Source organism: Coturnix japonica, chromosome 17 (genome assembly GCF_001577835.2).
Source record: "Coturnix japonica isolate 7356 chromosome 17, Coturnix japonica 2.1, whole genome shotgun sequence".
Lineage (NCBI taxonomy): Eukaryota > Metazoa > Chordata > Aves > Galliformes > Phasianidae > Coturnix > Coturnix japonica.
This window is the reverse complement of record NC_029532.1, coordinates 6,732,418-6,760,273: the sequence shown is the minus strand read 5'-3', so window position 1 is coordinate 6,760,273 and position 27,856 is coordinate 6,732,418. Positions and strand designations below refer to the sequence as shown.

At 48.6% G+C, this 27,856-nt stretch overlaps 3 protein-coding genes across 8 annotated transcripts in view; 2 read left to right on the top strand and 1 right to left on the bottom strand.

The window, feature by feature from the left end:
• The first annotated feature begins 288 nt into the window (after positions 1 to 288).
• PSMD5 (proteasome 26S subunit, non-ATPase 5) lies at positions 289 to 7,328 on the top strand. Its single transcript, XM_015879371.2, has 10 exons — positions 289 to 546; positions 623 to 767; positions 1,690 to 1,803; positions 2,246 to 2,374; positions 2,822 to 2,931; positions 3,035 to 3,177; positions 3,708 to 3,899; positions 4,755 to 4,864; positions 4,981 to 5,121; positions 5,581 to 7,328. The coding sequence occupies exons 1-10, from the start codon at positions 374 to 376 to the stop codon at positions 5,836 to 5,838; spliced, it is 1,515 nt and encodes a 504-aa protein (XP_015734857.1). The 5' UTR covers positions 289 to 373; the 3' UTR covers positions 5,839 to 7,328.
• A 504-nt stretch (positions 7,329 to 7,832) lies between these two features.
• LOC107321909 (putative UDP-GlcNAc:betaGal beta-1,3-N-acetylglucosaminyltransferase LOC100288842) lies at positions 7,833 to 9,824 on the bottom strand. Its single transcript, XM_015879372.2, has 2 exons — positions 9,712 to 9,824; positions 7,833 to 9,142 (listed from the first exon to the last, which is right to left on the bottom strand). Exons 1-2 carry the CDS (start codon positions 9,715 to 9,717, stop codon positions 8,042 to 8,044), a joined length of 1,107 nt encoding a protein of 368 aa, XP_015734858.1. The 5' UTR covers positions 9,718 to 9,824; the 3' UTR covers positions 7,833 to 8,041.
• Positions 9,825 to 13,200: 3,376 nt separating this feature from the next.
• The window catches only part of KCNT1 (potassium sodium-activated channel subfamily T member 1), a 55,720-nt gene continuing 41,064 nt past the window's right edge, over positions 13,201 to 27,856 (top strand). For 3 of the 6 annotated variants that reach the window (XM_032448144.1, XM_032448146.1, XM_032448145.1), the window contains exons 1-2: positions 13,201 to 13,432; positions 23,471 to 23,650. In XM_032448144.1, the coding sequence (XP_032304035.1) occupies positions 13,287 to 13,432; positions 23,471 to 23,650 (326 nt within the window). In that variant the 5' untranslated portion in view covers positions 13,201 to 13,286. Of the gene's footprint in view, positions 13,433 to 23,075; positions 23,305 to 23,470; positions 23,651 to 27,856 lie in introns of those variants that run through there. The other 3 variants (XM_032448143.1, XM_015878873.2, XM_032448147.1) reach the window with 3 other exon arrangements.

The window sequence follows — 27,856 nt, the reverse complement described above, 5'->3', positions numbered from 1 at the left end:
GGCACCATGGTTATGGCACCATGGTTATGGCACTATGGTTAAGCTACAGTTGGACTTGATGACCTTTAAGGCCTTCTCAGCGCTTCAATGACCTTTAAGTCCTGCTCCAATCTCATCTATTCAATAACCCTACATCCAACCCCATTATCATATCAACCCCCCCACACCACCGCCCTTGATGAGCGGGGTACCATCTCCCCGCCCCTCTCCCTCTCGTCCAATCACAGCCCGAGGCGGTGGCGGAAGTCACGAAGGGGCGGGGCACGGCCGCCATTTTGTTTACAGCGCAGCGGACGCGATAGGGGCCCTTAGCGACGGGGTGGCGTTGCTAGGGGGAAGCGTGGATCTCGCGGGGCTTGTAGGCCGCACCAAGATGGCGGATGCGGTGGTGGAGCTGCTGGAGCGAGCGGCGCGGTGTGAGGAGCCGCTGGAAGAGCTGCGTGCCCTGCGGCTCGCTGTGCAGGCCGTGCCGCCCGCTGCCCTGCGGGCCCGCCTCAGCGACGAGCACCTGGCAGCGCTATTCACCCTCCTCAGCGCCAGTGAGAGGTGAGCGGACAGGCCCGGCCCGGCCCTGCTCTGCGAGGTGCTGATTTCACTGACTGGTTTCTCTCTATCCGCACAGGGAGCAGCTCTCTGCCTGCGTTGCAGTCCTGGAGAGGGTCCTGCAGGCCCTGGACCCGCTCTATGCGATCCAGAACCTCCGTGAGGAGCTGAGGAAGGGGCTGTTCCACCCGGATGATTCCGTGAAGATCCTCTCCATATCCCAGGTACCCGAATTGAGCTCTGCGTTTGGCTGTGCTGCCCAACCTGTTGGGGTGCTTTGCTGCAGGCTCCTGTACTTACTGTGCGCTGTGTCACTGTATGAGCTTCACAACATGCCTACTAACCGTAACATATAAAGCTCTGTTTGGGTAGATAGCAATTGTAGCTGAATCTTATGTTTATTTTGGGCTGTTCTGAGCAGAGCATTTTAAGCCAGCACTGACAGCAGGTACCATAGAACAAAATGCAGCAAGTTTGTATTGCTCAGGTCACTTCTCACATCAGCCATTCTATGATTCTGTGGTTTGGGATGGAGCTCTGGTCATCACAGGCCAAATCTCAGCAGTAAGTAGGGCCAGCTTACAACAGGCTGCTTGGGGTGCTGGCCTGCTCAGTTTTGAGTGCCTCCAGAAATGGTGATTCCCTTTGAATCAGACCAGTGTCTGATTCAGTCCTTGTGGGGGAAAAAACTCATAAAATGAATTGTAGAATGGCCTGAGTTACAAAGGACCACAATGCTCATCTAGTTTCAATCCCTTTGCCATAGGCAAGGTTGCCAACCAGCAGACCAGGCTGCCCAGAGCCACATCCAGCCTGGCCTTGAATGCCTGCAGGGATGGGGCATCCACAGCCTCCTTGGGCAACCTGTTCCAATGTGTCACCGCCCTCTGGGTGAAAGACTTCCTCCTAATATCCAACCTAAACCTCCCCTGTCCCAGTTTAAAACCATTCCCCCTCGTTCTATCACTGTCCGCCCTTATAAATAGCCGTTATCCCTCCTGTTTATGTGCTCCCTTCAAGTACTGGAGGGACACAATGAAGTCTCCCCAGAACTTTCTCCAAGATAAAGAAACCCAGCTCGCTCAACCTTTATTCTTAGGATAAAAAAGGCTGTTTTGGTCTTACTTAATTTAATTATACCCATAGGTTGGGAGGATTGTTGAAAATTCAGATGCTGTTAGAGAAATTCTCAACAGTCCTGAACTACTACGGCAGATAATAAATTGCATCGGTGGTGAGAAAATAGCAGTGGCTAAAGAGGTAAGTGTTGCTTTCTTCTTCCTCTACAAATGGATGTAGATGCTGCACAAAATGCATTTTCTACTCAAAATGGCAGTTTCTGTTCCTTCTTAATGAAAAAAGAGCTCATGTTGCCTGGAAGACATTGTAATCATGTATGTGATTTAAGCTCAGAAGTTGCTTAGATGTGATTAAAAACGTTTATCCAGAATTATTTTCTTCCAGTAACTGTTGGTGTGTGAGTTAACTTAAAGGCCCACATTTGATGCCAGAGGTTTGGATTGCAGTAACTAATACTAGCCCTTGTCAGCAGTAGAATAATTCTCATTGAAATGTGAATGAGAGCTACAATTGTCAACAAACAGCATGATTTAACATGTTAGTAAAGAACACTGAGACTAAATCAAGTCATCCTGGATTTTCTTCCCTTTGTGCTATAGCAAGCAACTGCTTTTCTTTACAGGCCATCAAATCTCTCTCAAGAATAGCCCAAACCCAAGATGGCTTAGAGGCCTTGTTTGTGAGCAGCTTGTTAAGCGACTTGAAAAATGTCATGGCAACAAATGATGTTGTTCGGTACAGAGTGTATGAGGTAGGAATGGGATCAGTGTTGTCCTTATGTGAGTTTTTTTCATGTCTATTTTGTCAAGGTGAGAAGGGAGCAGGAGGAGTACAGCACTGCTGTGCAGAGCTGTTGAAAACTCTGGTGTGGGGAAGAGACAGTGATGCTGAGTAATGTGTCAGTTTAGATACACACAACAAAGGAGGAATAATGCAGTTTAGCCATTTAGAGTTTAATGGGAATAGCAGTTCACCTTTTAAAGAAAAGACAATATGAATAGAAGTCAGATGAATGTGCTGTCAGCTTGCAACTCTGTATGAGCCTGTTTCAGGCAAGCATTTTGATTAATTATGAAAAGATAAAACTATATCTAATATATAATGGGTTAGTCTGCATTGTAAGATGTATTTGGCCATTACTATGAGTTGTTGACATCACAACATTTGTATAACTTTTTTCTCCTGTGTTTTTATTTAGCTAATCATTGAGATTTCTTCAGTGTCAGCAGATTCACTTAATTACTGTGCAAACAGTGGATTAATATCAGACTTAATTGGAGAGTTGACTGGAGATGATGTTCTGGTCAGGTATGTTACAGCGATCTTGAGATTTCACAGACTGCTAAAATGGTGGTACTCGATCTTAAAATAACCCTTTTTATACAGACCAAATAAACTTTGTCTGTTACAGAGCTACGTGCATAGAGATGGTGACCTCACTGGCACATACTCCCCATGGACGTCAGTATCTTGCTCAGCAAGGAATTATTGATAAGATTTCTAACATCATCATTGGTGCAGAGTCTGATCCTTTCTCAGGCTTCTACTTACCAGGTCATATCATGCATTTCGTATTTCCCATGGTTGCCCCTTGCAAGTGTTATATATTAAACTGAGAAGACTACCAAGCTGTTTCAAAAGCCCTTAAGTGTTTTGGGTATTATAATTCACATTGAATGTGCACAAATGAAGAATGAGCTTAATTTATTTAGAGGTGGGTAGCAAAGGTGAGATTGGGGGGGGACTGCAGTATACATTTGAAGTTGATGCATTATTGCAGATTTTCTAAGAATTTAAGAGGGAAGTTTGATCATGAATTAAGTAGCTGTTAAAAAATGAATGTGTCATGTCATACATACTTATTCCCAGCAGAACTATGAAAAGACAGTCCAAGTTGTGCTTTATAGTATAGTGTGAAGCTTCCTAAATATTTGCTTGTTCCTTTGTTCTATGCTCTCTCTGATGCCTCTCACAGTGTTCTCATATAATAACCCCAGTTTGACGGTGAAGTGGTCTTACTTTTATTTTGACATGAATTGTTGTTACTCTAGTCTGAAGGCTTGTTTCTTGTTATCTTCTCTTAGGATTTATTAAATTCTTTGGAAACCTGGCTGTTGTAGACAGCCCACAGCAGATCTGTGAGCGATATCCTGTCTTTATGGAAAAAGTCTTTGAAATGGCAGAAAGTCACGATCCAACCATGATTGGAGTAGCTGTGGACACGCTAGGAATCCTGGGATCAAGCGTGGAAGGCAAGCAGGTTTTGCAGAAAGCAAGTTAGTATCATCTTTCTCTTTAATGAAATTTTCTCAGTGTATTATAATATTAAAAAGCGTATTGATAATAGTGTAATAGAGTAGTGAGTTGAAAAACATATTCAGCAATCCAAGGTTGTCTCTTCAAGTAGCTGCATTATAGCAGATAAGGTGATTTTTTTAATTGCCTTGTCAGGCATGGCAGAGCAAAATGCCTCCCAGACAGAATTCTGGTGTCACAGACGTTATTTGAGTCACTCTTCTCTAGTGAGCTGCAATATACAAACTGTCAGTAGGCCTGTAATTTTAGATTCCTTTGTTTCTCTTTATCTCATGGCCTTCCAGTAGGGTGAGAAAAATATGAACTGTCATGCAATGTCACTTTTTTTTTCTCTAAGGCTGAAATTTTTTTCTTAATATAAAATGGTTCAAATGGTTGGAAGTAGGTTCTGGTTTTTATTTGTTTGCTTGGTTTTCTTTTTTGCTGCTAGTTCAAAGTGAAGAGCTTAAGTGAAAAATAAGCATGAGCAGATAACTACTGTAGCATTGTAGATGATTGGGGATATCTAATCACAGATGTAGTAGGGTCTAAGCTTCCCAAGGTTGTTCAGTTATCTGGGGCAAATAACTTTTGCTTCTGGAAATCTTTGGATAGTCTACAGAAAGAACAGAAAAGCTTTGAATTCATCCATCCTAGGTCCGTATGAAGCAAAGAGAACCTTATGCTGCTTTTGTTACAGTGGATCAGAGTATCCTTTCTCAGGCTTTATATATAACTACATTAGTGGTAGGAGGGTGTTGTATAATGTAACTGATTAGTAACATTGTACTTTTGCTAAGGTCTGCTTGAATTTTTCTGTTTTCTTACTTTCAAAGGAAGCAGGTTTCAGAATCTGTTAAACAAAATAGGGCACCAGGCAAAGAATGCGCCCACGGAGCTGCGGCTTCGATGCTTGGATGCTGTTTCATCTCTTCTCTACTTGCCTGTAAGTTTATTTGTTGGGCTGGTTTTCTGGTCGACTGGTGGGTCTTTGTTTGTGTGAAGATCTATTTGTAATTCTAACTAACCTTTCATATCTGTACGTTTCTGTGCTATGTGTAGCCAGAGCAGCAGACAGAAGACCTTCTAAGAATGACTGAGTCATGGTTCACATCCTTGTCCAGCCAACCACTGGAACTCTTCAGGAGCATCAGTACTCAGCCGTTCCCTGATCTGCACTGTGGAGCTTTAAGGGTGTTCACTGTAAGTTTCTTTCCTTTATTAAAGATGAGATCATTAATTGCACTGCCATACAGTCTCATGTTTTTCAGTGGAAGTCACAGATGGTGGTATTTTATGTGAAGCCCTGAAGCAGTCAGAAATGTCTTTTCCAGTGTGCCTCACTTGCATTCACCATTTAAAAAATATAGCAAATAGGTCATGTCTGCAGTGCTTTTCTTAGAAACTTTAATTCAAAGGTTTTTCTCCTTGAAATCCTATGCAGTAGGTCACTGCTTTGATAATTCACTTCAAATATTAGGGAAGCACTGAACTGTACTTGGTTTTGAGTGATAAATACTGTTGTTTAGAAGGTAGCTGTGTAAATACTGTGTAGAATTAATATCCCATGTAAGTTTTTCTGCTCTCTCTGCTGTGTAACTGATTTTGGGGCGTTTTTAAAAGTAACATGAATTTTTCTTCTCTTTTTGTCTTCATGTTTAGGCTATTGCAAATCAAGCCTGGGCTCAGAAGTTGATGCTCAACAGTCCAGGGTTTGTGGAATACATTGTAGACAGATCTGTGGAACCTGACAAAGCTTCAAAGGACGCCAAGTATGAACTGGTGAAGGCCCTTGTAAACTCTAAAACAATTGCAGAAATCTTTGGGAATCAGTATTACTTGAGGCTTAGGGCTTATTTGAATGAAGGCCCTTATTATGTTAAAGCAGTTTCTACTACAGCTGTGGAAGGAGCAGAATAATCTCACTGATGTCTCGATTCCCCTTCTTACAAACCACATTACTCAGATAGGTGTTAAGATGTAAGGTATAAGAGATTCCCCACACAGGAGCCGTGTGAGCGTCTCTTTAAAGGAACATGAAACACTTTGTGTTTGAAATGAGGGTCATGAGAGCAAATCAATACTTATAGGGCACAATGTAATTTTTTGTGGAATCTCATGGCAGAATTTTCCTGTGTCCTGAGACAAGTACAGTAAGAGTTCTGCTAACTGCTGACTGTGTCTTATTTTGCAGAAGCTGTCAGTGTTTACTTAAACTGTTCTGAGTTTTGAGTTCCTATCATGTTTTCTCAGTAGATCACAGTACAATTAAAAACAAAAGCCAAAAAATGTTGAGGATTTGTAACCTCAGATGCTGCCATGGTTTCTCTTTTTTTTTTTTTTTAAGAAAAAAAAATATATTTTTTTTATATCTGCCAATTGCATAGAAAATATTCTGTCAGAAACTTGTTAAGAACTAACTGGTAACATTCTGCCCACATGAGGGAGTGCAGACTGGATTCTCTTCTCTGATCAAGTTGCTGAATGTAAGTCGTGTTTGAATAAATCCTAAGTATTGTTTACATTTTATACTGAGGATCACAGAAACAAACACTTAAACAGAAGGAAGCTGATTTGAGGATTGTTTGTATGTAAAACCAAACTGGGAGCTTTGTCTCGTTAACTGTGGCTTTGGCAGCTTGGTTTGCTCGCTGAAAAGTAGCACCAGCTACAAGTCTACTTCAGAACCAAATCTTAAACTGTTTACACTGTGTTTTATTGAGGATTAATGTTTTAATGCAGGTGTTATTTAAAAAAAGCACCCATTTTATTTGCCTGAGTTGGAATAAAGGGGTTAAAGAACATAAACACTTTATGTTTAAATGCATTAGTTGAATTAGAATATAAATGTAGTGCTTCGTGAGGCTTCATCTTTTTCTGAAGACGATGGTGAGATAAGGTACAAGATGAGCTGATCCACCTTCCGTCACCCCTGATGTGTTGGTCCATAAGCGAAGATCACAGTGTGCTTTACACTGAAGGTCTATCTTAGATTTGTTGGGGTCATAAATCTGCAGACAAGGTGGAGGGAGCACAGTAACACATGAAATTACTGTTCTGGGGCTCATTTTAGTGTGTGAAGTCAGCTGTGCATCTGTAGAAAGCACTTGCCTGGTGTCCTCACTCTGCCAAGCAAAGTGGGATGATCCACCAGTAACTTTTCTATTGCTCGTAGTACATTTGGGCTGCAGCAGAGATGTTAGCATTGCCTGCCAAAACATTGCTGGCAGGAGAACATTGCTGGCAGGGATCTGAATGGGCTGGGGAGAATCTGTTAATGTCTAATCTGTATACAGGTGATCTGCTTTGTTACTTATGATCAGATATGTACAAAAAATTATCAGCCAACGTTATGCTACTTCTCACACCTTCATCCTAGTGTGCATAATAAACACCTGGTGGGAAACACAGCATTACTGTCTCATTTGTGAGCTGAGAGAGCACAGGAGCTGCGTGAACCTCCAAGTGTGGGGAAAAAAAAGCACTAAAAAGGAAAAGAATATAAGACTTTGCATTTGTGTTGGGGTTGAGCTTGGTTATTCCAGCCGGTAATATTCTTGTGCTGGTAGTTCTGTATGAGATAATGGAAATCAATATAAGCCTTTTCTGCAATTCACAAGTCACTTCTGTGTGCGTTTTCAGCTGTTGCTTATGGAGGCTGCTCTCTGAGTCTCTAACATCTGTTTTGCATGGCTCATATGCCAAGTACAGTATATTGAAATACACAGAGGTGCCAAACAAGGGGTATTTGTATGCACATGCACTTCATTTTGTTGAGCTCTGAGTTCAGATCTCACCCCTTGTTATCCACATCTGTTCAGTACAAGACAGTATGTTCTCTTACAGCCAAATGGTTTACATGTTGCTGGTGGTGTATCTATGTGTACAAAGGAAAACACTGGATGCACACCATGTTTCTTTGTACTCGTTTTACTTGTTTCACACACAGGTAGGAGGGCATGCAGCTAGAATACATCCAATGCTTTTCTACTGCAACACGATAGCATTAATGATTCATTTGCTGTTGAAGGGAAGAGAGCTAACTTGGGGGGGAGATTGCTGATGTGTACAAGGTGAGACAGAAGTGGAAGGCAATGCAGCCTTCCTTCCCAAAAGTTATATTTTAATCAGAGAAATGGAAAGCCTCGTTTTTTATTCTGTCTAAATTAAACTGTTTGAACTTATCAATATAGGTCAGAACCCTGCAGGACACCAGGCTGTAGTACGTTTCCAGTAGCGAGCAGTCTTTCCCGTCGCTTGTTTCTTTCCAGTCCTTAAATAGCTCATCCTCTTTCATGCTGGAAGAGGTAAAAATGAATTTATAGCAGCATCGATTGTAGCTGATGTGCTTTTCCCCAGAAAAGCGAGAGCTGTGAATGGGAGTGATGCCAGCTTTCTTAGCACAGATCCCAACGAAGACATCGGCAGGCACTGAAGTTGGCACCTCCTGGGCAGCCATGTACACCTTGCGCACGACATCCTGCGACATGACGAAGGCTTTGCTGTCACAGTAATCCGGGTAAAACTCCTCTGGGTATTGATGGATGGGCACGAAGCCGGGGCTCTGGGGGTCTCTGTCAGGCACCCCCTGGTGGATGACCCTCCCACTGTAGACATCCTCTAGTTGAGTTAAGCTGAGCAAGTATCCAGCCAGGCTGGGAACGCCAACAAACATATCTTCATCTGTCTTAAGAGCATACCTTGCATGAGGACAGAAAGTCACCACCCACTCCACCATCATCATCATCTTCTGCGTCTGAGTTGCTGGACGATCGATGAAACTGCCCTCAATGATATCTCTGTGCTTTTGGGACTCTTCATCAATCTCCAGCTGGGCTTCTTCTGAAGCCGGCCTTCCTAAAGCAAACAAGGTGAGGACAGCATAACCCGCGGTGTCTGTTACATTGCCCCACGTCTGCCTGATGGCATCGCGCCTTGTCCTGTTTCCTGGGCTGCTGCAGACGAGAACAAGCAGAAATATCTCTCGATCAGAGCACGCTGCTGTGCTGCTGACAATGTAAGACCTGGAGAGGTTGGCCTTCAGCGGGGCCATGTCCAGCTTCCTGGCCCGCTCCCTGATCTCCAGGGTCTTTGCATCGCTGTAGGAGAGAGGTAATGAGCGCAGGAAGTATTCCTCCAGCAAGTCTGCCCCGAAAAGCAGCATGTGGAACAGCAGGACGTTGAACAGAACAAAGCACCACTGGTGGGTCCGGAGTCTGCACAGCTGGGAAATAAACACAGCTGGGTGCTGAGGATTGTATTTCATAGCACGTTCAGAGTACATTTGATGATGTGTTCAGGTGAAATGGAAGTGTGGCTTGTAGATGCATAAGTCTAATAAGTCTACAGCTTTTTAATTCCTACAGACCTCTTGCAGAGAGAGCTTAAGCTGAGATGGACGTGAATGTGCTGTAGGTTAAATGTCTAATCTCTGTGCATCCACCTGTGGAAATGCTGAGGAGTAACTGAGCATTTGAACACTTCTTATTTTAGCTTGTTATTGAAGGCATGAGATATTAATGACCTTATAGGTCAGTTTGCATCCTCACTGCCTTGGTACTTGATCTGACAGGACTGGGAGATGGGGTAAGAGTGAGAAAGGGGAACCATTACCCCCATAGAATTGGACTGTATCACTCAGGACCAAGGCCCATCTCAGCCCAGGGCAGCTCCCCACCCCTCCTGCTCCTTGTGCTTCTGTCCCAGCTGCTCCCTGCACAGTGCCAGCCCTGAGCTGGTGGGACAAACCTGGCAGCCTTGTGCTATGCCCACACCCCACACCTCAGCACTCACCTGCATGGCTGTGGGCAGCAGCTCCCGGAGCAGCGTCCCCTCGTGTGGCAGCGCCTATCTGGGGCTGCGGGGTTGGGTTACTGCCCCGTACCCACGCACAGCTTCACCTCTCCTGCTGTGGGGAGGAAAGATGATCCCGAGGCTGATTGTGTTGCAGCTGCACCAAACACAAAGCCAAGTTCTAGCATTTCCTTCAGCTCTTTGTTGACACTCAGAAGGGGTTTGCATGATGTCTGCGGGGTCTTGGGGGAATGATAGAGCCCAGCTGCCCTGGGGGCACTTTGTTGTCACGCAGCTGTGCTATCTCTGCCCACCACCCCATTTCACCTGCAGTTCTAAAGGACTGTACACGTTGGTGCTTTGGTGGCGGTGGTACCTGGGGTCCATCCTCACAGTGCCCCAAATCATAGCGTGGAGCCATGGGGGGCAGGGTGTCCCTCCTTCTCCTTGGGCAGCTGATGCAATGATGGCAGGAGAAATGCCCTGCTGTGAGCATTGGGATCACCCAGCTCTCCTTTCTGGGCTGCCCACTGGGCTCCAGCTTTAGCCGGAGCAGGGTTGTGTCCCCGCAGTCCTCATAGAGCTGTGCTTTGAAGCTTGGCAAGCTGTCTGCATAGGGAGTGTCACTTAAGTGTGTTCTCCAGCATAAAAAGCTGATGAGGGAATATTTTTCACATATAATAATACAGCGCTACAGCCCCTGATACCCATTCTGAGGAGAAAAAATTCCTCCTTTGAAGTCGCTCTGTCTCCAGCTAAACTATTTAATAAGCAAATAAACATTGGTATTTGAAACTGCTTCCATTATAAATATTGGCTCTCCCAATTGTGCTTTTCAAAAACAATAATAAGCCCCACGTGTGCATCACCCCGCTGCAATTACACACAGCGTGGTGCCCGCAGTGCTGGAGCCTTTCCTTCTGCTCAGCGTTGCTGTGGCAGGGCTGGAATCAAACAGCCACGTGTACACCCCAAATATATGCAGATTTCTGTTTTCCAACCAAAGCTGTTTCTGATGGCTCAACCGATGCATTTTATCTGTGCTGAGAAATCTCACTCCTCATGAGGTTCAAATAGCCTCCAGCAAAGGGAATTTCATGTCCTCGAGGGGCTGAACTCAGGTCTGTGCACCTTCCTGTGTGCAGAGAGCAGGAGGGTCTGCACAGGGGCTCCTCTGGGTCTTAATAGCAGCGTCAGTTGTGGTAAATAGAGGAAGACAATGGTTTTGGTCTTAGTCACCTAATAGCGCTGCTTTTGCTGACAGTTATGATTCAGCTCCTGCAAGTTCTTCACCCTGAATTCTCTGCAAAGCTGGGAGGGTGTTGGGGGGGATGGTTTTATAGAGCTTAATAGTACCCATCTCATTTGGGTTTTCATACTTAATGTTCCTCGGGATGTTAAATGAAGGTAGAAAACTTACAAACAAGCTGACAAATAGCTCAGCCCCTCTGCACCCCAATAAGGGCATCTTTTCCCTATTTCATGGCTCAGTTGACTACACTGAAAATACGTTTTGTAGCCAAGCTCCCGGCATCCATTCTTTGCATACATCAGGCTTGGAATTACAGAGCTCTCTGTGTGTGTTTGATTATTGCTTCTTGAGTTCAATGACAGCTTTGACAACCATCTCCTGCTGTGTTTCTCTCAGACGGCTCTAACCCTCTGTGTGTTCTCTCAGAGCTACGTTCAGCATCAGAAACACCAAATATCTGCTGAATGGAGAGAGCATTCACTGTTACAAGATGTTTAGCTGGGGTTGTAGGAGACTTCAGGCACAGCCACAAACCTTGCTTGGCTCTGGAGCATTGAAGGTGTGCTGGACTTCACTCCTTTGTTCCTCACCAAATGACTTTCTCTCTCTGCCTCTGACTCATCCACGCCATCGCCTCCCACAGATGTATTCACTGCTCCTCCAGACACAAAGATCCCGAGCTGCCCCCCACCCCGGGCTGTGCCCCTGGGCTACCGCAGTGAGACTGCACAGGGCCGAGCACTGCAGCCCCACCATGACTCAAGGTTGCATTTATCAGCTGCTGGGAGGATGCATGGAGCGTTGCTGGCTGGAGCCAGAATGGCTCTCTAAATAGAAGTGAACATTCATATTAACGTTAGCAAAGTGCTGGAGGAGGGGAAGGGCAGCATCTCTGGGCAGTGCCAGTGCTGGGAGAGAGGGCACTCAGCTCTCACGGGGAGAGAATGCAGGATGGAAACCCTGCGGTGGGCTGGGAAGGGGCAGGGAGCATTGGGAGGGGGGGAGCAGCTGGCACCGCTTTGGCACAGACACTGTGTGGGACGTCGTGCCAGCTGTCATTGAGATGTCTGCATGACGTGGGGCGACCTTCAGGCTGAAGGCAATGGGTGCCCACATGGTCCCATTGGCACTCCAGCCCTATTGGCTCTATTTGACCCTCTCTGTGGAGTGCAGCTGCACGCTCCCAGCTCACATCGCTGCGCGTGGGGATTCTTTCCCCTTCTGGCTCTTTCTCTTTCATTCTTCACTTCTTTTTCCTTGCCATCCCCACCGTAATTTTAAGTAATTCCTCCCCCATCCTGCGTTCACCCCGCGTGTCACCGCGCTGCTGCGCCGCCGCCCCCTCTCCTCACTGAGCTGCGCATTAACATTTTGCACCCGCTAATGGGAGGCAATTAGTGAATGAAGAATAATTTCTCCTTAAAAGCACGTTGGGTCAGGAAGCGTCACGTGGATGGATGGCACAGGCGGCACGGGTTTGCTTTTCTCTCAAACGACTCCGAGTGTAGGAGAGTCCATATGGAGAGGGAGGAGGAGGAAGGGATGCTGCGAGAGAAACACAGAGTCTGCTCATGGGGAGAGGCATAAACCCGGGGAGCGTTTGGGGAAGGAGCGGAGCTGCGGCACCGCGGTGGCACCGGGGGGCATCGCGCTCCGGGGGCCGCTCCGTCCCCCCTTCCCCGAGTGCAGCGGCCGCTCCCAGCCCGGTCAGGGCGGTGTTACGGCAGCGGGACCCCCCCGGGAGATCAGTGCCGGCCGCGCAGCACGGCCCGGGCCCGACGCCCGGTATAAATATTGACGCGACCCTATCCAAAATAAAACAAACAGAAACACACCCCAAGCACCGGGGGGAGGCGGAGGGGCGGCCGGCAGGTGGCAGCGCGGTGCAGCGGCCGGGCAGGGCTGAGCCGGGACCGCAGAGTGCACCGGCAGAGGGAGCAGCGCCGTGGCGACCCCCGCCCCGCACCGAGCCGAGCCGAGTCGTGCCACAGCATCCCCCGGTGGGAAGCACAGCAGGAGCCGAGCCGAGCCGAGCCGAGCCGGTGTGCATTGAGGGCGCACCGCTCCCGCCCCCGTTCCGCCTCCCAACTTCCCGGCACCTGTTGCTGCCGCCGCCCCTCCCGGCATGCGGAGCGCCCGGCCGACCCTCGGGCTGCTGCGGGGCGCGCCGTGATGGGCGGCCGCCACCGGGAGCGGCACCGGCACCGGGAGCGCGCCGCCGCCAGTGCCCGCCGGGGGCAGCGCCCGGCCGGAGGCTCCGGCAGCGCGGGGCGCCGATGCTCTGCTCAGCTTCGCCCCTCCGGGCGCCCGCGCCGCTGCGCTGATGCCGTTCTCGGGCGAGGAGCGGAGCCTGCAGGGGATCTACAAACCCGCGGCGCCGGCGGAAGGCAGGGCGGGCGGCGGGGCTGCCGTGTGCCCCGAGTGTTACACAAACCGCACCTTCGTCTACGACGATGGCAGCGCTCACAGGTACGGCTGTGGAACCGGGGGGGAATCGGACACCGCCGGAGGGAAGGGAAGGGAAAGAAGGGGAAGGGAAGAACCGGGGCGGCCGCGTCGGGATCCCCGGTGCACAGAAGGAGCTCGTCCCTTTCCGCGGCACAAAGTTTCTGCGGGGAATTCGGTCCCCGAGCATCCCGGCGGGTGGCGGAGAACTGAAACGGTCGTGAACCTGAGGACCGCACGATAGAAGCTCGCACGCTGCCAGGAGCGGCACATCCCAGCCCGAGCTCTACGTTGGGTGGGTTCTGTGCCGAAGTTACGGTGGTTGGGGCACGGGAGGGGCTGCGGGCAGAGCTGCTCTGCGGGGTCAAAGCAGACGGTGCCGTCTTTGCAGTGCCCAGCTCCCATCAAATAGTGGGTGCGTTGCTGTCGGAGAACCCCGGCTTTTCCCGACAGCTCCGTAAGGCGATCGTTCCTCTGACTGCGTTTATTGGCTGTCGTGCTCATCAGATATTAACAGAGCAAATGAAGTGGGTGCATTAATTCACTGTTGGCAGATCTGGACTCGTTTTGTGCCCAGAGTTGGACAACTGCAGTGTTGGGTTGGTTTTTTTTATGTCGACATCTCACAGTGATTTAGGGCCACTGTCCCTTGTTCCTAAGAGACTAGATAGAAAGATAAGGAGCAGTGTAGCCGATGAACTTTATCACTTTCAGAGCGTTGTTGCTGGCCAGGTAACGTGCAGTCATTGAACATTGGTTCCCGTGGTTGAAACCCCCATCACCACCCCGTGCTGTCCTCTGCCAGAGGACACTCAAAGGAGGGGCTGCAGCGCCTCAGGGACTGGGACAGGACCACCCATAAGTGCAAATACTGTCTGTCTGTCTGTCTGCCTCCCCGTGTCTGGGGCTGTGGGAGTTCCAGGGTGGCAGTGGAGCTGGATTACACCCCTGGAACCAGTTTGCTCATTTTGCATCTGTGTTTCAGACCCTCTGTCCCTGATGAGGTAATAGAGCACAGATGTGTGAACAGGTTTGGGCTGGGGATGCAGCTGGTGGGGGGCTGGGGCTGTAACAACGCAGGAAAATGACAAGCTCAGACTGCAGCTATTGCTCCTTTTTATGTATCCTACAGTACTGCTCGGTGTAATTTATCCTCGTCTAATACACAACAACACAACACTTGTCCAAAGGTCTTCTCCTCTGTCTTTTCCAATAAGTACAGAAGAGCCTGGGTTTTAATTACAATCACACAGCTCATTGTGTTTGTAACCCCCCCTGGCTCTGTGGAGGTCGCGTTGACATCATATTCCATCTCTGTGTGCCTGCCCAGCACCCAGCACAGTGCCCACAGGGCTGCTCCAGCCCCCGCTTCAACCTGGTGCAGCTGCAGCTCTGCTGTATGTGGAATGCACTGCGCCTTCTGCTGAAGGTTTGTCTTCAAAGGGGCTTTGGAAGTGCTGTCTCCTATGAGATAAGTGATGTTTCTGTTGTCCCCTCACTCTGCAAATCCAGGGATGGTTTAAGACAGGTGGAGAGAAATTCTGTCTTCTAGGTCACCCCAGGTGTGTGTGTAGATGTCTTTGTGCTTTCCCCCCATCCTTCACAAGTGGGTGAGCGTCCCCAAAGCCCCTCACTGTCAGGAAGAAAGGGGTTAACAGCAAGAGCACCTAAAAGTATGTTTGGAGAACAAACATGCGTTTCTGGCACTCAGAGGGCACGAAGATCCTAAATTTTGCTTCTCTACATCATGGGAAATGTGGGTAAATGTTTACACAGGGAGCTGTCATTTAAGGGAATAGAGGATTTCCTCTGGGCCAGAGCTGCACTCCCCCTGCCTTGCCCATGTAAGGGCACGGGTGCGGAGCAGTGATGGATGGGGGCCATGTGGAAGGGCTCAGACAAACATACCCTGTGCAAGTCGGGGGCCTGAAGGAGAGGAGCAGTGTGCAGGGGATGCGGCTGCTCCACATGCTTCCCCCTGTGGGTTATTTGAGAAGAAAGAGGTGAAATGGGATGGTGTGTGCCATGATACCTGCAGGAGGAGCTTAGGAACATCGTGTCTTTGGCTTTGACGTATGTGGCTTTTCTCAGGTTGGTTTTTAATGCCTCTTCCAGGGATGGCAGAGTCTGACTGTCCCAGCACTGGGCTGGGAGCAGCAGGGTGGGTGTGGGTGAGGGCTGGGAGTCGGGCTGGGGGGCACCTTGTGTTACCAGTTCTGTGCCTTGAGCCTGTCTGTGACCCATCCCTGTGCTGTGGGAGTGCAGTCCTGGAGCCAACAGCTGCTTCTTTTCCCGCTTTCAGAGATGAATGGGGAGATGCTTCTTGGACAGAAGCTCAAAACAACCAGGCTTTGCAGCTACTTAGTACTAGTTCTGCCAGGCCAGATTGTGGGCTCAGGCATTTATTGCCTTTCCAAAAGTCACCCATGTGGATTGCAACAGCCACGGGGCACCTCAGCCTCCCTGCTCCAGGAGGAATTGCAACAGGGAGCCAAGGGCCATGCACCATGTATTCCTGATGTTTATGTAGCAGAGATAAGAAGGATTTCTGCTCTTGTTTTGCTCAGCTGATGAGGAAAGGGCAGCGTGTGGCTCTGAATGAGGCCTGAGATTCAGGGCCGGGCAACCTGGGAATGCTGTAAAACTGCTGTGGGATACATGGGAATATGGATGGGTTCTCAGGATGGCCTTCCCCATTGGGAGACCCCCCGTGTGTGCTGTGTGTCCTCACCAGTATTTGCAGCCTCTTTCTGGATGTTCCCCATCCTTCATTGGTGACCTCATCCTGACCTCCACTCATGGTTCCCGAGTGCTGCACTCCATTTAGTTTGGAGCCTCTTTGTGTTTCTCTTGCAAGCTGTGCCAGAGTGAGGAGTATCTCATTCATTCTTCTCCTGAATAAAAGCAGACAGAAGTCTGCGTGAGGCTGAGCACAGTGCCCTCACCCCCCATGCAGATGGGCTGGGGGCTCAGCACTCACAGATGGGTGGTCTCAGCCCTCCCATCTCATCTCACCTCCCTTTCATTTCTTCTCATTCCTGGCTAAAGTCTTGTCTCGATCCATCTCGTCTCTATTGGTACAAAGTGCTTCTCATCCCCACAGCCATCCCTCTGCCCTTTGGGGAGGGGAACCAGAACTGCTGTGCATTTCCCTGTGGTGTCACAGCCGCTCCCAATGTTCTGTTTGTTTTTCTGACCACCACTGGCAGTCAGCTGCTGGCTCTGTGCAGTTATCTGCAGTGTCTTTGGCTCTTTTCTGACTGCTAAATAAGCAGCCCTTCTGCTGCCTGTGCAGGACAGTGATTTTTCCTCTCCCTTCTGTATCAGCCGACATTTACCGATGCTAATTTTCACCTGGCATTTAATCATCAGATCACACAGATCCTCCGTCACCTTTTCACAGTCACATTTCGGCCTGACCATGCCGTGTAATTTAGAATCCTCACCGCTCCTTCTGAACTCACAGAGCAGCAATGAGCCCTATGGGGCCCCAGGAACAACATTTACCTCTGTGCTGCCTTTCTGTTTGCTCCCTGTCTGCTGCCGACAGCCACCCCCCCACCTCAACCCATGGCTGTGTCTGGCAGGTGGGCTGACAGCCCGCCTCACGGGGCTCATTTCTGCAGTCTTTGTATCCCGACTGTGAAAAGACTCTTCCTCCTCCCACGCCTCTCTATTATTTTCTGCTCTAATAGAAGAGAATGTGCTGCAGGGGTCTGGAGCACCGAGAAGTTTTTTCTCCCTCTTTGTTCCCGATGCTTTTAGCAGGTTGGGGCTGTGCAGGAGGGAGAATTTACCCAGCAGATCGTTAGCAAGAATTAGCAGTGCCCTGATACCGTTTAATTCATATTGTGAGTCTGCAAAGTGTTGGGTGTCACTGAGTTTGATAGAGCACACAATAGATGGAGGTGATGCTGTTGCTGCGGACCGCAGAGGAGCCCTTGGCTGCTGGTTATAGTGGTTCTGGAGGTTTCTCAGCTCAGCAGTCCCAGTGGGACTGATGTGGCCTTGTGGCACAGGACCTTCCTTCCTGCAGTGTCCATCCTTGTTACTGCATCTCTTGAACTTCGGGAAGGGTTCTGCCTTTAGGGAAACTTTCATAGGCTTACAGGGCACCTTGCAAAGCACTGAGGACAAAGGGCCAAGTCCTTGCTGGGAAGGGTCGAACTGGTGGAACCCCCAGCTCGGAGCTTACACGGGGAAGATGCTGTTTAATAGTGTAATTAATCCATAAATAGCTCCAGGGATCGCTGGGTCAGTGGCCTCGGCCCTCAGAATGGCTGCATTTCGGATAATTTCCTTTCAGGAGCCATACCCGGCAGGGAGGGGGAGGGGGCTGAATGGCAGCGCTGGGTCGGGGGCTCCACCCGTTCTCTGCTGCTCTTTAGGGGTACTCGGTCCCCGGAGCACAGAGAGGTGTTGGAGGGGTCCTGAGCACTGCGGGAGCCGTAGGGAAGTGGGGCCGTGTGCTGTGCTGAGGGCGATCACCCGAGCTAATTTGCTCTCTATTTGCATATTTGCACAATGGACCAAACCGGCTGCAAATGAACCGCTGTGCCGCATTGCCGGGCTGTGCTCTTCTTGGAACACCGGGGTTTGGCTGTCGTTGGCTTTGCCGTGGGGTGAAGATCTGGGGGGACTCAGCACCTTTTTGGCTACCTGGTCCCAGAGGTCCTCCTCTTCCCTGGGCGTTACTCCTCTCCTCATCTTCTCCTTGCAATTCCTCTCCACTCTTGTGTTTCTGACTTTGCCCAGCCGTGCCCCATGCCTGGCCCAGCAGTGATCACAAAGACAAAAACCCTAGAATTTAGGGGTGCCTTAAAGCCATAGGACCAGGGATCTGGAGCCTTGTTCCCTACACCAGGCACTGCAAATGTTTCCTTTGGTCTTTCCTGTTGGTGCTACTTAATATTGCCAAGCAAAGATGAGGACATCTCAAGAAGCTCTTTGAGAGAGGCTGAAGCAGCCTTGCCAGAGGCCAGCAGTCAGGGGATGGTTTTGAGTTGTAGCAGGTCTGCACAGCATGTTAGCTGAAGGATGGGCTCTAAGCCCTTGGCACTTGCCTCCCCCTGCTCCTCACCTGCCCCCCAGCTTCCCCCTGCCTCCTCTGGGCCATTGGGTGTCCCACACTGTCACAGTTGAAGGATGCAACATGCAATGTCAGAAGCACAAACACCAAGAGTAGGTTTGCATTCATCCCCTCTCCTGCACAGTGCTTGCTGCCCTGTGGCAGTGGTGGGGAATGGAAGCAGAGTGGTCAGGACAGTGATGGGGGATGGGAGCAGAGTGGTCAGGAGGGCTCCTGGGATCCGTCACCGCTGGATGCACAACAGGAGATGAGAGATGCATCCACTCCTTGGTCTCGCTTCAGTGGTGCAGCAGCCAGGAGGGAGCACAGCCACTCAGCTGCCAGCAGCAGTACAGAGGGGGTGCAGGATCAGATCCTCCCCTCAAATGTTGTTTAGGATTTGCAGTCTCTGGAGGCATCAGCCTGATCTGTTTACGTGCACCTTTGCTGGGAGCTCTTGCTCTCTGGACAAAGGGAGTGAAAAGCCTTCACGATGGGTTTGGGCTTTAGGGAGCTTTGTCCCTCTGCACACACTGTGTGCATGCATCAGGCCAGAAGGGAATGGGGTATGTGGCTCCGAATTGCTAATACAGGGTTGTCTAATAAGAAAAATGACTCTGGACCTGGAAGGTACAATTTTTACTTTTGTCTTCTAGAAAATAGCATTGCCAGCAGGGAGAATGCTCATGGAGTTGTGCACTGACTCACGCTTCCTGTTAGTTTGCAAAGTGCAATACACAAAAAGCTACATTTTCTGCAAGGCCTGTGGAGCTCAATTGCCCCCGCATGCTGAAAGCGAAGCAATAGAGGGATTTGTCAGAGGTCTGAGCAGTTCTATGTGGAAGTTTTGAGCAACTGGCAGGGTCTGTGAGATGCAAATGTGGATGCAAGAGTTTAATCAGGGCGATCAAGCACCTCATGTCCTGCATGAACTCAGTTCATCACTGCTGCCCACTGTGTTGGTCTGTGGGGCTGCCCCCAATAAATGCTGATTTTGAATGGTGTAGCATGAGGGAGGGGCAGGCTGTGCTCATGCATCCTGCAGCATTTTTGTTTCTCATTGATTACTTTTAAGGCTGGCACCATTCTGACTTCAGCTACTTATGGCTTGGTTCAGAGCCCTGCACTTAGACCTGATGTTTGAGATGCTGAATGTTGTGGAGGGGGAAAAGCCCTGCCAAGTTGCTGCCTGTTCCCTTCCTTGACAGAAGGCTCCTGGCTGAGGGATGGTGCCCACGCATTCCTGATACATTCAGGCCATGCGGAGACCCCACAGCGATGTCACTCAGATGGAAGGAAAAAAGAGAGGGGGGTATGACAGCTGTAACCCAGTAACCACGAGAGGTGTGGGAGGAGAAGCAAATAAATGATGATTATATGTATTTTATTAAATACAGAAAGTGAAAGGTCAGAATTTCCTGTGTGGCTGCGTTCATTGGCAGCAGCTGAGCTCACCTTCACAAGGAGCTCCAAGCTGGGAGCTTGGTGACCCCCATGGCAACTGTGGGACCTCGCTCTTCTTGAAGGGTGTGGGGGAGGTGGGTGTGGGCCCCTTCTGTTGGGCCCCTTCTAATGGGAGAATTGAGGCCCATTGACTTCCTACATAAAGGTCTTTGGCTGCAGTGCCAAGGATGGTTGCTCTGGGGTGGGGGTGTTGCAGGCAGATTGGAGCTCCTGATTAGTCGTCCCTGTATTTGCTGGCATGGTGCTGTGATCATGTCAGGCTGCAGGTAAATGATAGGGGGATTAGTGGGAAGGTCTTGTGTAGATCACACTGTGTGATTCCAGTCTCTTTGTTCCCAGCAGTTGGGTTTTCCCTCATGGCTGTGGGGAGCAGCCAAAGGGGAGAGATGGTGCCACAGCGATGGAGAGCAGCAGTGCTGAGCTTTCCATGTGTGTCTGTAGTTGTAGGAGGCACTGGAGGAAGGAAAGGATGGCAAGACAAAAGTAAAGCTGCTGTCCTGTATTTAGCTATACGCCACATTGGGATTCTTTTTTTTCTTTTTCAGTAGTATTTGAAGACTATGCAATAAGCAGCCTTGTGCATGAGCTTTGTATTTTGTACCACTACTGCTTGGAAGGACTGGCTGTGCTGCTGTGGCACTTCTGTAGCTCAGAATCCCCATGTTTGAGTGGATCTCTGTGCCAATGTGAGGAAACGAGTTCAGTGCAGATTGCACGTCTTTTTCTTGAGGCATGGATGTGCAACATGTCTTACAGTCACTGTAAGAAAGGCATCTTTATCCAACAGGTGCATGCAGCATTCGTCCTACTGAGCTTTCATCTGAAGCCAGAATGAATGAATGTGCCAAACTTTAAAAATCCTGAATGATTTTCATATGTGAGACTAAGAAAGAATGCGTTCAAAATGAGGCTGTGGCTGTGGATGTGAGGAAAAACTCAGATACAAATACAGAGCAGAATTGATGCTTCCGGGGTTATCACCAGGTCCTATTGAGTTTTCTTAGCACTAATAAAGGATAGTGGCAAATATTTGCTTTGCTTCATGCATTTGATGCAGGATTTGAGACCAAGAGAGGTGGATTACTTGGGCTTGAAAAGAATGTGGTGTGGCTTAGAGAAACAATCAAACATAAACATGATGTAGTGACACAGAAATGAATGTACCCTCCACTTTCATTGGGCGTGGAGAAGCTGAGTCCTGCCTGCCCAGACCCCAGCCCATGCTGGCATCCTACATTGTCCACTTGCTGCAGAGCTGCCCTTTCCTCATGGCAGCTGATGTGACTGTGCCATGCAGCCCCATCTTTCTGCTTCTCCTCTGGGAAACCAAGTGACATGCTCCTTTAAACAGGCACTTAATGATCACAGGAGATTACTGTCTGTGACAGTTCCCTTCAAATGCAACGATAATTGCCCTCAATTGAAGTTGAGCACTTGGTTCCCCATTTTCAATTATGAGATATAACAGGAGAGTGAATGATTTGTTTTATTTATTGTTTTTTCTCTCCCTGGAAGTTCTGTTTTTAAGGTGCTGTCCTACAGTAAATCTGGGCCTGGCCTGTGCTGGAGGTGCCCTGGGGGGAATATCCTTTTGGCATATCTTCTAGTTAAGCTTGAAGAGGGGAGACTTAATTGTGGCTTTGTGATTAGATTACTGTTAGATCCTCCTTTGCAATGTGAGCAGGAGATGGTAGGCTAACTTCCGTGCTGAGATCAATCGATCCAGAGGGAGTCCTTGAGTTGGGAGCAGCATGGCCTGATTTCTCTGTAAGACCAAATTCTGGATCAATTTTAATCTTAGAATAACCTCCCTGAATCCCGAGGCCCTGCACAGCTGCGTTACTCAGCACTGAGCCTTGGCTGCAGTGTGCATATGGTAGCTAAAAGGACTTGGAAAGCTCTGGGGGTATAGAATTAAATGGCAAAAAAACATCAGTGAAAATAATCTGAAGCGCAGGGAAAGCTGCACTGTCTTCTGGGGCTGTGTTCAGCAGAAATTTTGCATGCTGTTTGCTCTCCCAGAAACTCACCAACCACAGCTGATCAGGACACTGGAACCTGTTCAGCTGGGAATTTATTTACAGGGCTTCTAGTTGTTAATAGGAGAAGACAATCTGAGAAGCCTGTGATTGCATCTCTGCCACCTGCAGTGAAAAGTTAGATGTCTTCTTGTTGCTCGTTTAGTATTAAGCTCCTGGAAGCTTTTCCTTCTTTCTTCATTCTGTATGTAGCTTGTACACTTTGTGCAAGTAATGGGGAGGTAGGTCTTGGAGAGGCTTCAGATGAGACCCTGTGAAGTGCTCCCATGAGCAGTTGGACCCTTTCAGCTATTTGCTTGCCTCACACTTCAATCTTACAAGTGAGGAGCAAATAATCAGCTTGCTGCAGAGGTGCCACATTTCTTCTTTTAAGTTCTCCCTCTCCGTCCCACTTTCCACAAAGGGCACATGAAGCTGGAGTTACTCTCTTGGCACAGATTAATTTGAAATTGAAGCCAAGACCCAAAGGATCAGGACCAGTGATTTTGCCTTGTGTGCCTATATGCTGGCTTTACAGCACTGCCTTGCTTTGCTGCCTTGTGAAATCAGCATAACTCTCATCAGCTGTAATTAGCAGCTCTAGCTGACATGGGGGAGCAGTATATTAGCTATGTTCTTGTTGACAAATGTGGTTTGGAGAGCAAAGACAAGCTCTCAGCCATCTCAATTGATAGCTTTAGTTCCATCTCCTTTCTGTGCGGCCAGGCAGGCTGTGTGTAGATGACCACACACGGCCCTCTTTGTTTGAACCATCACTCCCTGGGAGATGCTCTCCCAGGCATCGTGATCCCCCACATCTTCCATCAGAGGCATCAGCGACCAAAGGACGGGTGATAAATCCGTCCTGCCGTGACGCTTGGCGCCTGGATGGGTAACTGACTCATCAGCATTCACGGCTTCTGATTTAATATGGGACTGTCCAGATGATTTAAGTGCCAGCAGCCTGGTGAGGAGGCAGTGCCTCTACCCCCAGTAGTGTTGTGGAGCCGTCTCCCTGCCTCTCCACCACCCGTACTTTTCTTTGTGGGGGGAGTGGAGGGGGAGGAGGGTTGGATCTGGCTTTGCTTGTCAGCTGTAGCTCTTCCCTACGAGCGGTTTTATTTCCTTCTGACGACTAGGGTTTTCCATTGGCTCCCCTCGCTCTCCGCTATTTCTGTGCCGAGGAGCGAATGTCCTGTGCTCAGCGTTGCCCTGTGCAGCGAGCTGTGCCCTTCGCAGCGCTCCGCCTGCACGCCTGAGGCCGGCAGAGCCCCGGGGCGCCCCGCACCACCCATGCCCCCCCGGGGGGCTCTCTGCCGGGGGGGCCCGGCCGTCTGCCCCGCAATGTAATTGCAGCCGCCGGGCCGCGCGAGCTGCTCCAGGCGCGGAGCCGCTGTTCGGGGCTGAGCGGGCCGGCCCCGGAGGAGGTGCCGGGTCGGGGGCGGGCTGAGGGGGTGGGCAGGGCAGGGCACGGCACCCCCCTCATTGCCGCTGCCCCCTTCTCTCTCGCAGGCTCTCGTCGCCCGGCGGCTGCGGCGGCGGGGACGGCGACGGGAGCCGCAAGAGCGGGGTCATTCTGGACATCGCCTCCCTGAAGATGACGGAGCTGGAGTCCGAGGTGCTGCCCTTGCCGCCCCGATATCGCTTCCGTGACTTACTGCTGGGAGATCAGTCCTTCCAGAGCGACGACAGGTTGGGGGGCAGCGCGAAGGGCACGGCAGGGGAGTGGGATGAGAGGGAGAGCATGAGCGCAAACACACACCGGGTGGGGTGGGAAAAAGCACAGCTGGGGACTAAAGTAACCCGGGCTGGGGACAAATGTACCTGCCCCAGGGGAGGGGGCACAGGTAGCCGGGCGCTGGGGGTGCGTAGCTGGGTCGGGGGGCGCACAGCGGGCAGGGGGCGGCGGGAGCTGTCCGCGGTGCTGAACGCCTCGGGGCGCGGAGCTCTCCGTGGTGCTGGCGGCCTGGGGCCACTCCGGCCAACTGGGGCTGCCACGTGCGGGCGTGGAGATGCTGTTGGGAGTTGTGGGTACAGCAGGCCGGCAGATGTGGGGGTTTGTGGGAATACCATTAAGGGGTGGCAATGGTGACAAGAGAGTGCTTCCTGGGATATGTGTGGGGGTACAGGTGGTGAGGTGAGGGTATGGAGAATTTCCCTGGTGAGCCATGGTCAGAATTTGACGTGAGTGCATACCTTTATTTTGGAAGTAGGGCTCAGCCAGCTTGCTCTCAGAAGATGTCTTTGCAGTGCAGAATGCTGATGCTAGTTGAGTGATTAAAGATCTGCTGTGGTTGTGGCACCACTCTCCCTTTCCCTGGCTGGCAGGGATTTGTTATTAAGTTGATTGAGCTGAAGCAAAGCAATGAATGTCTTGAGTCGCAAGTGAATTCTGTAAGGTGGGCAGTTAAACAAGGAGCAACAAGAACAACAGTGCCTTCAAGTCTGTTCATAACCAAGAAAAGGAGCTATTTGCGGGGAGTCAGTAAGATTGTCATCATTTTGTACCGATTGACTGCATGATGTAAACAAGGAGAGCTGTAACTCTCATTGAAAAAACCCTTTCCATTGCTGCAGAGTTAGCTTTTGGTACGCACAGTTGGTAAACCTGTCACAAGAAGTTTCGTGCATGTGTTGAAATGTATTTTCTTCTTTTTGTGTGTGTATAAAAGTCAGACAAAATATGTGAATTTGGGTTTGAGAATGTGGGATTTCCAAATGTTTTAAATCAGAATTCTTGTCCTTAGTGGCTGCATAAGAATTGGTTTATTTATTTATTTTTTCTCTCAAACATGAGTCTGTGATCCTCTGATTTTAAAAGCCCAGATTTCCTAAATAGGCATTTAAACATTGATATGGATTTCTGGCTTCAAATTAGAGGCTGAATGGAAATTTCTGCTGTAGAAAATATCTGGATTTCAGAATGGTTACAATATGGATAATTTGGATAAGTTTGAATTTCAGATAATTGGTGGCATTTAGTCATTTAAATGGAACTGAAATGCAGAAGCTTACAATGGCAGACTGTGTTTGTTTCCTGCATTTCACTGGTGTAACCCACGCTCTTCATTTTCATCTGGATTTGAGTGTTTCTCATTCACAGCCCCCTGATTTATTTATGTACTTATTTTTAATTATTATTATTGTGTGTGTGTGTGTGTGGTGATAATTTTTGGTGCTTTGTTTTGGCAAATTCATTAGCCTTCCTTCTCAAGATACCTTTCTTCAGCTTTATGTGCTGTTATTTTAGCTGTTTTAACTTCTTCCTGCATTTAGAAAATACAGACAACTTCCCAGTGTGTTTGGGAATGCAGATCTATGGGTGCCCCTCTGCTGTTCACACGTAGTCTGCTTGGCTCTGCTGTGAGTGTGCCACTGCTGCAGGCTCTTGGCCATGTTACTGTGGGCCTGTTTCAGACCAAGTCCTTAATGGCACTGGATGCTCACAGATGAGGCAAACTCCAGAGTAGCTGTGACTAGTAAATTAGGCTGTTTCAAATGAGCTGAATAAGCAGCTGATTTAGGCTAGCAGAAGAAAAGCAGATGGTTTTTTTTTTGCTATGCTGTGCTTATAAATACTAAGCAGCTTAGAGCTGTGCTTTGAAGTGCTCTGTTATAGTACTGAGGCAAATGTGGTAGCTCAGTGCTGAGGAAAAATTCCCTGCCTGAGCAGTATGGGGAATTTTGAATGGTAAAATAGAACCCTTTGGACTTACAGATGCAGCACTAAAGGAAAACACCCACGGCACTATCTCGTTTCTTTATAAAAGTAATGCTAAAATCATTACTCTCTAAAATATCTGCCTTTGAAAAATAGCCTCTTGAATAGCAGTATGTTGATGAAAGGGATGAGGTTTCTGGGGTCAGCAGAAGGTTGAAAGGATGGGATGCTTCTGAGGAATTAGAACCACTTCTGTTAGAGATTCATTAATCCATCCTCATCAGAGAGGATGCTGAGAAGACACCAGTCGCAGCCTGAGGTAAAAGAATGAGGTAATGCTGGAGCTTGACCTGAAGAGAGCTTGCTGGAATACATGGGTAATTAGAGAGCTGTGGTGTGGCAGGAGGAGAGCTCACGTCCAGATAATCCAGAGAACTGGAGAAACTAATCTGTGAATAGGCAGTGGAACTCACAACTCCTATTTTACTTCTGTATTTAGGTTGTGAGATGTGAAGGTAGTCAATCTAACTAAGTGGCGTTGACTCTTTGGCAGGTAGAATGATGCAAAAATTAAAATAGTACTTAAAATGTTTTGTGGGGGATGTTAATAAATCAGCCAGGAAGCAAATACAATAAGACTGGCTGGAAGAAAAATGGGGGAGGAAAATGGATTTGTGCAACAGAGAGTGAAAAGCCTAATGACAAGCAAATCTAGAACTGACAAATGGAAATGTTCCTTCCAACATCTTCTTATTCATCTTTGGAACTCATTGCCTCGAGGCATCTGGAAGAGTTTGGGCTTAGCTGTATTTACATGTTGTGCAGCTGTATTTAAATGCTGCGCTTGGCATTTTTGCTGGGCAGGTCATTTAAATTATAGGAACGGGATTAACTGACATTCTGTTCTGAATCTCCAGAGGACACAAAGCGCTGACTCGAGGCAGAAATCTGACTAATGGGGGCTGCAAGGTGACTTCTCTACGGATGTTTCTCTTTGGGAACCTTGGAGTTGTGTTGCTTGTCTGTTTTAAGTCCTATCTGTTTTAGGAGTTTCTTTCCCTTGTTTTAGAAGGTTCTATCAGTGTCAGAGGCAAAGAGATTGGTTCTGTTATGGCACTACTGCATTTCTTATCTCACTGATGTTTGACTGTCATGGGGATATAACAGTTGAACCAGAGTTTATGGTGTTGAGCCTGCATCAAAGTGAAGGTGCAGCACTGGGGGAACAAATGCTGCTTTCCCAGGCTGCCCTGTCACGTACTTGGCACGTGACTCCTCCAGCTATGGGAATCCTTTGTGCTTTGGTAATTGAGTGTAGGAGCATGGCCAAGGTGTGCTAGTGAAAAGGAGAAGCAGTTGGAAGGTGCGCCCCATTGGTGCCATGAGTCTGGGTTTCCTCTGCAAGGAGGGCTTCCGTTCTAAAGTGAGACCAGTCTTTGTGATTAAAGGCAGCTGAGAAAGCACATCTGCTGAATTGATAAATATTGTTTTATACTCCAAACTGTGACATCCCTTTGATCTTCGCAGTCCTGACTACGGCATTTTTTGATCTCCTGTGTTCTCTTTGCTTGGGCAGTGCTGACAACTGGGTTGGGACATGCATAAAAAAAGCCCATAAATAAAATTAAACTGCATCTCAGAGCAGAACCATTAGGAACTTATTTGTTGCCTAATTTAAATGGCCTGAATACTTTCCAGAAATTCACCATCACAAGCCACAGTCCTATTTACAGCAGCAAGAATTAATGGACATCACTTTGATTAAGTGCGTTTTCTGAGGCTAATTATCAGCAAATAATTGTTTGATGGGTGACGATGCTTGGAAAAACTGCTCGTGCAGAAGAGCTCAGCAGCATCTCCATAAAATTTTTAACATCTCTTTTTCAAAGAGAAGATTTTTCATGCATTGCATAACCAGGAAAAGAGAGGGTTTTAATAACCAGGGTGATGTTTCTGCTTACGAGTTAGGTAGACTTTGGAAGTTCCTTTGTCTGTTAACTGACACCTGTTCTTTGTCTCTTAAATTTGTCACTAGATGGTAGCTGTAAATCACAGGTTAGATTATACTTGGCACAAGAAAACATTAGTGCTGACATATCAGACTTATAGGATTTTCTCCTTGTAGTTTATTGCTGCTACACCCAAAATGACATCCTCACCAGATGCATCATTACATTAATGAGAGTGCACACCGTTCTCTGTCTTTCTTTCAGATTCCTTGAATATGTCTACAGCTG